Here is an 11,183-nt window from a genome sequence, read left to right as displayed (position 1 = left end):
TACACAGCTGCACACATTCTGGCCACTGCTAGCTCACCAGTCCTCCAGAGAGCAGCTCAGCTCTTGGCAGAGGGATCAGAACTGCGGGAGTTCTCCATTCAAAAATTCCCCACAGCCAAAGAGTTTCCTTCAGCCCCATGAAAGGAAGACTTCCTGAACCTCCCGGAGTCCAAGCATGCAGCACAGCAAGAGATTTGCTCCAAGTTCAGGGGTCTGGTTATCACCCTGTGATAGAGAAGTGTTGGCTTGAAATAGTTGCATGAAGAAGTTCAAAGAAAGAGCAAAATTTTAGGTAACAGATGTGGTTTTGGATACGGAAGAAGGGGACGGTGAGGTGTGATAATAGGATGAGCAGAAGGTTGAGCCTCCGAGTCTGCATAACGTTTTCCATGGAGCTGATCTGCACAGAGTTTAAGTTGTAGAGCAGCTCTCGCAGAAAAAAAGAGGCTTCAGACCTAGAATGTCATGAGGAAGAAAGCCAGTGAAGACCATGAAGGGCAGAAGCCCAAAACCATCCCAAAATTAAGAGCTATGGTTAACATTAAGAAAGGTGGAGAAGTGGTGTGAGTGAGTTATGAATTAACAAGCTCTTTGCAGAAAACCTCAAAGCAGACATAAGGAAGCTCCAGGCAAGTCCTTCAAAGAGGTGCTTTGCTCTGTGAATATCAAGTATGACTGAGGGTATTGCACTGCTCATGCCTTGTCCTCTTTCCTCATTCCCCTCCACTTGTGCTAGAGGAATGTGCCATGGGTACTGTCCACTACTCCCAGAGAACTTCAGCTCTCCTGCAAGGCCAGACTGAGGGAAGACCTCACACACGTAGGAGGTTCTGCCCTACTCTTTTGGTGTAAACACTGGCCTTGAAGAGAAACAAGTGTGGGCTACTTGTGGAGGGGTTTGCAACTCATTGCAAACCAGAGCCAGGAGGAAGGGCAGCATGTCAGACTGAAAACACAAAGCAGTGAAGAGCAGCTTCAGGGAGAGGGCAAGTGACAGGAAACCCCTCTGGATGAAGCCCCTTCTGACCATGGTAGCCACTGGGAGCTTCATTCAGTCTCCAGCAATGGGGAGGCTGTGTTCATAGCCAGGGTTAGGATCTCTTGGTTCCCAGTTCAGCCCTGGGCACACACCTCACTCCTCGGAGAAGCTTTTCCCACTTCCACACAGTACACTTGGCACAGAAGGTGCCTCAGACCCTACCACAGCATGGCCCTGTCTCCATGGCCGCAGGCTGACCTGGCAGGCCATTTGAAAAGCCAGAACTTCTGCCCAATGCTGTTCCATGCCCAGCAGCTGATGCATCCAGGAGGTGATCCCTGTGGCATTCCCACCAAGCCTGCTCTGGATAGTATTACCACAGTGAGCTGACACCTGATCACAATCCCCTGTGTGTCTGCACATCCTCAAAGCCTGCTAAAGACCAGGACATGACCCAGAACATGTGTGGAGAACAGGTTGAGACCTCTGAGTGCTCAAAAGAGTACAATTGCAACATGTCTCTGCTCTCAAAGGATCCTTCAGGCTCTCTGTGCCAAAACGAACCAGCAGTGAGAACACGGTGTCAGTCAAAAACAAAACCAAAAAGTGGCCAAGAGCTCTAGAAAGAGAGCGATAAATCACAGATCTCTTCTCTCACAAGGTCAGCACCAACCCACAGCCCACCTCTCATTCCCCCCTCCACTCTCACCCATGCACCCCCTTGGAGACCCCAGCACCCAGGCACAACCTCTCCCATCCACCCTCTACCATTGGCACCCAGTAGGGTGGCTTTCCCAGCACCCCTCTTTCCCACTAGAGTTTCCCCAAGGCCAATTGGCTGAGAGCAGCCATCCCTCCTGCCCTGCACTGCGCAGGACCCTCAGCAAGGTTTCCCCCCACCACCACAGTGCTTACTGTAGGCAAGGGCAGGATGATGCGTCCAGCATCCACCATCCTCTCACTTTTCCTCTGGGTTTTGAGCTGGAAGAGACCCTCAGGTATCTCCTCACCCACAAAGGATAAAAGCGTTCTTTAAAAGAAAGAGGTGCAAACCTGCACATGACAAACCCAGAAGCTGGAGCTTCTAAAAGAGAAACCCAGGCATGGCAAAGTACACGTTTTGCCCATAAAATGGCAAGATGTAATGATACTAGCTAACGAATATTTATAATACAGGCACGCGTGCTGCTGGTGAGAAGAGCTTAGATACTCTCCAGCTCTCAAAAACTGTGAGACTAGCCAAAAAATCTGTGGCTGGAGGACAGCCAGCCCATACCCAGGCTGAAAGATGACAGCCCATAATCGTTTCTGTCTCACGGCAGGCAACTGGTGACAAGCATGTATAAGGCTCAGCCTTCTCCTGGTGCAGTGCTCTCACTTCATTTCCTGAAGTGCAGGGACAAATATCGTAAAAATCACTGAACAGGGGAATAAGCTGCTTTGGGAGGGACTTCAGGAGGTCAGGAGTCTTGGATCTGGATGCAAATAATGGAGATTATAAATCTCAATAGAAAACACCTCAATTGTCAGTACTTCTTGCTTCCTTTAACAGACCTCTGTCTGGCCCAAGCGCTACTTTTCCTCTTGCTACTGACCTGCATAGCTGCTAATTAAATGCAGAGGGACTGTCGCTTGTGTGAAGCAGAGGAACGAACACCTCACCCAGCACTCGTGCACCTTGCACGCTGCGGACTGGGTTTGGATACCTGCTTTTGACCCCATTAACCCACCAGCAAAACCTCCTTTACCCTGGCAGTGCAGGATCAGGCAAGGGGCTGGCTCCTGGCTCCTGCCTCCTGGAAGAGGCCACCTTGGACTCCCCCAGCATCACTGAACTGCTGCCAATGGCTCTGTGGCAATGGGAACGTGCTTGCACCACAGCATCGCAGCTTGCTCTCCCTCTCCCACACACACTCGATCTACAGAAGAAATCCTTGCTGTGGAGGCTCTAAGGAGGCCACAGACCAGATGACACCAAGACCCAGCTCACAGCATGTACCTGCCCTGCCCTCTAGATGCAGACGTGGGAATCCAGCACAGACACAAGCTGAGGAGGAGCTGATTTTCCCCTCCTTTTAATTTCTCTTCTTGTCACACCTTCCACAAGGGAATCCTCCTGCTGCAGGACCCTCCAAGTACACGAGGAGCATTGGTCAGGCAAAAGGTGCTTGGACATCTGGTCTTGGTAGATGAGGGACAACTAACCTTACCAAGGCAAAAGGAGGTGAAATGAGATGCTTGCACGCAAGACACAGCTGTCCACCTCCGTGTGAATAGGCTCACAAGCTGACTGTGCTCACTTTCATCGAATCATAGAATAGAATCACAGAATAGTTTGGGTTGGAAAGGACTTTCAAAGGTCATCTAGTCCAACCCCTGCAATGAGCATGGACACCTTGAACTAGAGCATGTTGCTCAGAGCCACATCCAGCCTGGCCTTGAATGTCTCCAGGGATGGCGCTTCTACAGCCTCTGTGGGTAACCTGTGGCAGTGTTTTACTACCCTCATTATAAAGAATTTTCTCCTCACATCCAGCCTAAATCTCCCTTCTTTTATTTTAAAACCATCACCCTTTATCCTATCACAACAGCCCCTGGTAAAAAGTCTCTCCCCATCTTTCTTATAGGCCCCTTTTAAGAACTGAAAGGCCATGGCTTATTTCACCCAAACAAAGCCCAGCTCCACCAGCCCTGCTTCAAACAGCTACCAGCAGATGCTAAGAGGATCCTGCCAGAAGAGGAGAGTGCTCAAAGCCCTCTTACAAGAGCACCAGGCAGATTGAGAAGGAAAAGCAATGACGGAGGAAGAAAGCAGCCTTGGCAGTGCAGTAAAAACTGGAGCTGGGCCCACCCGATCACCCCTCCCTCTTCAGCAAACAAATGGGTCTGCTGAGTTTTACCACACAAAGGCTCGCTCGAGGCTACCCAGAGCCAGACCAGGGAGGTGCTCGGCCCTAGTTTCCCTGGCTTCCCTCCTAAATGTACCATGGGCTTCCCTTGTCTGTGGGACTGTGCTGGTGAATTGGGCTCCAAGCAGAGCCAAAGCTGTAGAGAAGAGTGATGGGCACTGGTACTGGGGGTAACATTTCTCAAGGAGGGGACATCCCTGCACCTTCTTCAACCATGTCCATTTTGGGACTAATAACCATGTGCTTTTATTGCCTGGCCACATAAATTATGCAGTGAACCTCAAGGCCATGACTTCAGAAAAGGGAGCTGGAAAAAACATACACGAATAAAAAATGCCTGTTCCTAAAGCCCTTCTGGGCTCTGCATGGCCCTAAATCATCACACAGCATCACCAAAAAAACAACCTGGCAATGGATTTGGGACCCCAAACCCAATTCAGAAATGCTCCCTTCTTCACAGCCTTTTCCAGCCTGATTTAAGGCTGAGGCTGAAGGTTGAGGCTTTAAAGCATCCATTTACACGTCTTTCTCAGGTGACTGATTTCCTCCTCCATCTCATTAGCGGCTGCCAGCAGATGCTATTTCTCCAGCAGAAGGCACACTCCACTTGTTACAGCCATCTCAAAACCACCCTGTCATTTCTTCTCTTCTCACAGCCAGGGAGAAGCCTGGAGAATATTTATCAAGAAGCAGACACAGCAGCTTTTTATGCTCAGGCCATTTATCTCTATCAAGAGTTTTCATAATCTTCCTCAGCTTCACTATGTTTGTTTAACTCTCAGATGGTCGCTCCATGGAGCTCCGGGTAATTGCAGATTAACTGCTTTCCAATATTAATGGCTCTTCATTAATGCACCAGGCACTCTCCCCTCCAGAGCTCAGGCAATAGCTATTAGAGTTGTGCCCACAGCTCCCCACGGTGCAAATTACTTTTGTCTTTTGGGCTACAATTACATTATATGAACCCAAATCTTCTGGTGCTGTGGCTGCTTTGTAGCTGAAGTACTTCAGAGCAAGGGTGATTTGCTCCTCCAGCCCAAGGCAGTGAGCTTCCTCCTGCAGGTGACTCAAGGGAGCTGCTCTCAAGCCACACCAAACTACAGCAATACTCAAGGACAGATGGCCCTCATCCTTCTAGGAAGGCTGTTTACTACACAGGTCTCACCCCAAGGCCCCATAAAGCAGGGCAGGGCAGGACATGGGGCCACAAAAACCTCCCAGATTACATGAAACCTGCTCAGAAGTGACACAAGGTCTGCAACCAAGCCCTCATCAGGGTAGTGTGATCATGACATGAAAAGTGAGAGCCTCAGCCCCTCCACCCTGGCAGCAGCTCCAGCAAACCTTGCTGCACTAGTACTGTGGGACCACGTAAGGTGGATGGAGCTGAGGCTGGGTATCCTTATCTGCATGGTCCACGAAGATGCTTGCTGATGAACCCCATACCCTGAGTCACACCTTGCCAGCACAAGTTAGCATGGGCTGGAAATTGACTAAGAGTGAAGCCATGTGGACAAACAGTGGGTGACTCTGCTGTCTCATTTAGCCTTTAGCCAGAACACAGAGCACACATATTACAGAGGCATTAAAGAACTAGTCCTGTATCTCCAACACCTTCTTCATTAGCATGTCCTCTTTCTCTCCTTTTAGCCTCTTAGGGAGATTCAAGACCTTCATGGGACACATAAAGCCTTCCCAAAAACTCACCTCTTGCCAAGTTACTCAAAACCAAAGAAACTGCCCACCACAGGCTGCTGGCATATTAATCCTCCACTTGAAAAATATCAATGGACTCTGATTTTGCATGTGCTTGAAGCTCTGTGTATTTATGCCCCGGATGAGCCGGCTCCTGCACCCACACGATCCCTTCTAGTATCCTCTGCTCCACTTCAGCCTTGCCCTGGGTGCCAAGCCCTGCTCCGGGCACCACACAGGGTACCAGCACCAAGATCATCTCTTGGCCAGAAAGAGCCTCCGGTCCCCTCTTTGCTGACACGGAGCAGGGAAAATGTACCCAGATGTTGCTGAGCAGAAGCCTCCCACCTGCCTGCAAGCCCTGTGCCCTGCCCCCTGGATGGAGGAGGGGACCCACACTATCTTGGGGGCAGGGGCAGCTTGAGGTGGGACTTCAGCCCCAGGGCTTTGTCAACCACATCAGGGGGCTGCAGGCTGTGCCACTGGGCGAGGGGCCGGCGGGGGTTGGACAGCATGTCGGACCAGTGCCGCAGCTGGTTGCCCGTGGCTCGGCACCCCACGAAGAGCTTGCCAATAGGCTCATTCTTGGTCACTTTGTCGTGATCCCAGATGGAGATGACCACATCCACGTTCTGGAGGGGGGACACAAGAAAAAGGGTCAGTGGGAGGGGTCTCACCACAGTGGAGACCCGCTCAGCACTGGGCGCAGTAGGGAAACCCACCTGGATCTGATTGAAAGGCACCTGAAAAACAAACACCTCATTGAAGTAAGGGCTTAAAGTGTTTTTCTTCACACTTGTTGTCTTCTTCTTCCATTTCTTCCTGTTCAGGATGAGATGCACCTTCACAAAAGGATCTGAGAAGAGAGAAGACACAGCTGGCACAAGTGACAATTTTTGACTGAGGAGCTCAGCCATGAAACAGCTTCCTTGGGCTATTCCCAGACAGAGCATGACATCCCATTTGTCACTCCTCACGTTGACCATTCACCCCTTTTTCCCTTGCCAGCCACCCCAGAGCTCATTTCCTCCTGCCACAAGCTCCCCATACCACCCAGTCATGACATCTCCTCCTGGCAGATACCTCCAGCTCTGCCAGAAGCCAGAGCATCTGAGCTGGGCAAGGCTGGTTGCTCGGCAAGAGCTGAGCATGGTGGTGGCAGCAGGAAGCAGGTCTTGGCACAAAAAGCTTGGTGCCAGCGTTAAGGAGTAGGGAGATCTGAGCATGAGCAGCCCCCGCTGACCTGAGAGCCCGTGAGAATCCATCCGCTTCAGCTTCTTGGCTTCCAGGATGAGCACCGTCAGCTTGCCAGTGCTGGGGACATAGCGCAAAGAGAAGCAGATCTCACCCAGCTGTTCTTCCTGATGGAGAGATGCCAGTGATGAGAACCCAGCAGAGGAGCCAGCTCACCTGAGGCTGCAGCACCAGGCTGGCCCCAGGTTTCCTGGGTCTCCCCACCCTCATGTTTGCTCTTAAGAGCCTGCTTCTCAGGGTGGTAGCAAGAGAAGCAACAGTGCATCCCCCCCGGCAGAGTTTCCCACCCACCAGGACCGACCTCCACTTTACTGGCTGCCACCAGGTCACTCCACTGCTCAATGACATGCTGCAGGCTGACACCGGCCAGGGGCAGCCGGACCTCGCCAATGATGTCGTGCTTGGTAAAGCGGTTGAAGTCATAGATCTGCATCACCAGCGTGGATTCGGGCACCTCTGCTTGGGGTACCTGACAGGAAGACCCGAAAGCCTGGACTCACTCCTTGGTGGCAGCCCTGTCCCACTGGACAAAGCAGCAGATGCAATAAAAGGTCTTGCCCTCTGATGCTTCCCGATCCTGATTTCGAAGGCACCTCCCTGCCTGGAGAGGTTTTTGCCCACGGAGCAATGCCCATGCAACACTCTTGATGGGACAAAAATACATGATCAGCTGTAGTTTCCTACCTGGAAAGTGAAGCTCTCGTTGAAGACAGGGTTCAGGGTCTTGCGGTAAACCTTGGTCTCATACCTCTTCTTCATATCGGACGTCAGGTAGACGATCACATATGGATCGGATGTGCCTCCACTGTCCATGGCCTTCAGCTCAGCTGCCTGCTTCACGCCAACCTTCAACTTAAAAGGAGTGATCCACAAGGTCACCAGATGGAGGAGGATGGGGCCAGAGGACTGGGGGCTTCGTGAAAGCAAGCGAATGCAGAAGGGAGGATGCCTACATGCCACACAGGTGTGAGAGCCAGCAGGCTGCAGGCAGGGGAAGGGATGCAAGAGGGTAGAGTGCACCTCAGTAGGCAGCAAAAATTCATGCATGAATAAAGCCTTTTCACTGCCGAGCCGTGGCCATGAGCATCCCCACCTCCTGTGCACGGAAGTTGTACTCCAGGGAGTACTGCAGCTTTCCTCGCCCTGTCTGCTCCACACCCCGCTCCAGGTCCTCCATCTCGGGCTGGACCTGTGGCAGAGAGCAGGACTACCTTCATGATGTGTTCAGCTACATCCTTGACCATGCCATGCTCCCATCACCCCCAGACCAGGCAGCATGGCAGCAAACCCCTCAGGGAGGAGGGAGGTGGAGGAGAGGGGAAAGCAGGACATACAAGGCTGGCCAGGGTGGAGCTGCTGACAGCATGCAAGCTGACTCTCTCCTTCTTCTTGGGCTTCTTCTTGCTGCAGCAGCACCTGATGATGCAGATGAGGAAGAGGAGGAGGAGAATGGCCGCTGCCACAGCCACAGCGATGAGTGCCCATTTGGGTACTGGTGTGACATTTAGGGAGCAGAGATGGACAGAAGAGTTAAAACCCAGCAGAAACATATCAAGTGCATTTAAATCCCTTCCTGGTGCTGCAGCATCAAGGACCTATACCTTCAAAACTGCCCCTATAATCCTGGACAGGCCCCATGCAGGGAGGCTGTGGCTGGAGACCATTCCCCAAATGGGCATCAAGGATGCCCTGTACTCCTGAAGCACTGCAGCACCACTCTGCAGCATCCCCACCCTGATGGACCCCTCTGAAAAAAGAGATTTGGAGGGAAGAAGTAGATACACAGCCTCAGAGTGCAGGAGCCCTGCCAGACAACACTGCCTGAGAGAGCAGGGCAAGCGTCACCATACTCACGCGGGATGCGGCTAAGCCAGCCACCCAGGAAGCCTGGCTGAACCATGGTGGTGGTGGCCACGGGGCTGCCAGTGAGTGTGGAGGCTGTCGCTCTGCTTTTGCTGGCTGCCAGCGCCATGGCTAAGCTGGGGTGACCTGGGGACGCAAGCAAAATTAACAGGGCGGGGATTTCCTTTCCGGTACCAGTGGCCCAGAGCTCTAATAAGAGCAAACACAATAAAAACATAGAGGCCAGTGTAAGCATTTAGGGCTTGGCCACCTTGGCAATGAGGTGTGAAACAGAGGGAGCCATGGGCAGGGAGGGCTCTGGGCCAGACAGCCCCTTGCCCACAGCCTTATTTATGTCCTTGTAAACTTGCCTTCAGAAAGGTAAGGGAGTGGGTAACTGGATAACGGAGTTTTCCTTTGGTCTTCAGAAAAGGGATCACCAGGCTGTAGGGGAAAAAAACAAGAGCTGTTTTATGTCAGCTCCTCCCTGGCCAGGCACGTGAAGGGTTTGCTCAGCCCCAACAATAGCTAACACCCTTTTCCCACTATTTTCCACCCTCTCACAGGGCTGAGGAATGGGAGGATTTGTCCATGGGCTTGCAGCAGGGCTCGTGCCTTCACTGCAGGTGACAGTGATGCCTCCAGGCTGGGGTCATGCTGGCTGGAAAACTGCATAAGCTCAACCTGTGCACATGGCAACACTGACGCAGCTTAGGGAGGCTTCAAATTTAAAGCAGAATGTTTTTCCACTACTGCTCTCTGCACAGCAAGGCTCTTACTCTAACGTGAACACTTCCTCATAGCTAAGACTTCCTTCTTGCCTCTTTCATGTGAGGAGCGGCAGCAGGAGAGGTGTGCCAGGAGCAGCCAGCAGGTCTGCAGCTATCATGGCACTGGTGGCACCTGGTCCCAGTGCCATGACTGAGGCTGGCAGGTATGTGCCTATTTGCCTTGGCTGTCCCAGCTGCCTGCCCCATACCCCTGCGGGTCCCTGCCCAAGCAGCCAACACCAACTTGCTCTGCCTGTGCTCTGCCCACCCCATGGGGACATGGATCCCTCCCTTGCAGAGGGACCGTACGGGAAGAAACCATTTCTGCGCTTCCCTTCACTCAGTCTGTAAAGCCAGCCAAAGCCTTTAATTTTTCCAACAATGGGCTTTGCCACATGCAGGCATAGGGTTGGAGGGACACAAGAATTGCTGTCATCCCTGCAGCATCATCACTGGGGCAATGAGGTGCATGTTAAGTGACCTGCCCAGGGCCACCTGAGAGGTCTGTGCGGTTGGATACTCAAGCTCTACCCGCAGCCTCACCACCAGCAGCTTTAATGATCGGTTTCTCCCTGCATGTGGAAAGGGGTGACTGGTGACGTGCCTGTGGTGTTTAGGAGGTGCCAGGCTGTGGCTTCAGGCTGTGGAGGTGGGTGGACACAACAGCACAGGCAAGCAGTCACCCACCCAGCAGAGAATTAGGTGTCTCAGCACATTCTCCCTGCCAGCCCCCCCCATGGACTGTGTCACATTGGTGTGACATTGGCCCTGGTTTAAAACCAGCACATCCCAGCTCCATGGCATGAATTGAGCCACTCCAATTTGGGGGCAATGGGGACAGTGCTGCTGTGGACCAGGAGAGGCACTGCAGCCCCAGTGGGCCTTGCAGGGCGCATCAACTATCCCTGGAAAAGGGGTTTGGGGAGCCTTGCTTCTCACTCCCACCTGGTGCTGACTCGATTCCCAAAACCAGACTTACCAACAAGTCTCCTTCCCAGCCTCAGTCTCTCCTCCCTGTTGCGCAGGCTCTGGGCACATCCACTGCGTGTGGCAGGGGCATGCTGCGGGTGAGATGGGACCCCAGTGGGTGCAGAGCAGAGTGTGCAGCGAGGATGGTGGCTGCACGGCATGGACAAAACTGGAAAGTCTGCTTTGCCAGCCCAGGAAACGGGCAGCCCCAGCAGCACCATCAGCCCCACCTCGCCGCTGACCGAAGCACTGCTCACGCAGGTGAAAAGCCAGAGGGGAACTCCCTGACAGACCAGGAAGCAAAAGCTGCCCTCCTGCTTGTAAGAATCCTGTGGGCATCACTGCTTGGCTCTGTGCCACAGCAGATTTGCTTCTCCAAGTTACCCCTGCAGCGATGCTAGGACGGATCATGTGGCTGTGGGCACTTAGCACGAGGGGACAGATACCTGCAAGGGGATGAGTGGCATGCTGCATCCATCACTGGTGAGCTCTGCACTTGAGGAGCCCAGCTCATTGGTCCACAGGGGCACACATGGCACACCATGCGAGGGCCTGTGAAATGCATGTGGCAGCAGGGATGAACAGGGATGTTCTACTCCAACACAGCAAGACAGAGCAAGGGGATACTGCTTAGGTGGCTCCATTCCCCAGTACCAACAGGAGCAGCACCAGGCACGCGGCCAGGAGTAACTCCACCAGCATCCCTGTCATAATAAATTTATGCTTGCACACTTCTTCCCTTGCTGCCGGTTCAGCCATGTTAGC

At 52.8% G+C, this 11,183-nt stretch overlaps 1 protein-coding gene across 1 annotated transcript; it reads right to left on the bottom strand.

The window, feature by feature from the left end:
• Positions 1–5,686: 5,686 nt before the first annotated feature.
• On the bottom strand, positions 5,687–10,640 carry SYT8 (synaptotagmin 8). The gene is made up of 10 exons (XM_065685685.1): positions 10,429–10,640; positions 9,051–9,123; positions 8,692–8,826; positions 8,172–8,329; positions 7,931–8,026; positions 7,522–7,689; positions 7,139–7,306; positions 6,827–6,944; positions 6,306–6,439; positions 5,687–6,215 (listed from the first exon to the last, which is right to left on the bottom strand). The coding sequence occupies exons 3-10, from the start codon at positions 8,807–8,809 to the stop codon at positions 5,982–5,984; spliced, it is 1,194 nt and encodes a 397-aa protein (XP_065541757.1). The 5' UTR covers positions 8,810–8,826; positions 9,051–9,123; positions 10,429–10,640; the 3' UTR covers positions 5,687–5,981.
• Between the last annotated feature and the right edge of the window lie 543 nt (positions 10,641–11,183).

Source organism: Lathamus discolor, chromosome 6 (assembly GCF_037157495.1).
Source record: "Lathamus discolor isolate bLatDis1 chromosome 6, bLatDis1.hap1, whole genome shotgun sequence".
NCBI classification, from domain to species: Eukaryota; Metazoa; Chordata; class Aves; order Psittaciformes; family Psittacidae; genus Lathamus; species Lathamus discolor.
This window is presented reverse-complemented; position numbering and strand designations above follow the sequence as displayed.

Coding starts and splice junctions, on each gene's coding strand:
- SYT8 (XM_065685685.1), bottom strand. CDS start 8,809: ATGGCGCTGGCAGCCAGCAAAAGCAGAGCGACAGCCTCCACACTCACT. Junction 8,330..8,691: donor CTGGCTTAGCCGCATCCCGC/GTGAGTATGGTG, acceptor ATGTCACACCAG/TACCCAAATGGGCACTCATC. Junction 8,027..8,171: donor GCTCCACCCTGGCCAGCCTT/GTATGTCCTGCT, acceptor TCTCTGCCACAG/GTCCAGCCCGAGATGGAGGA.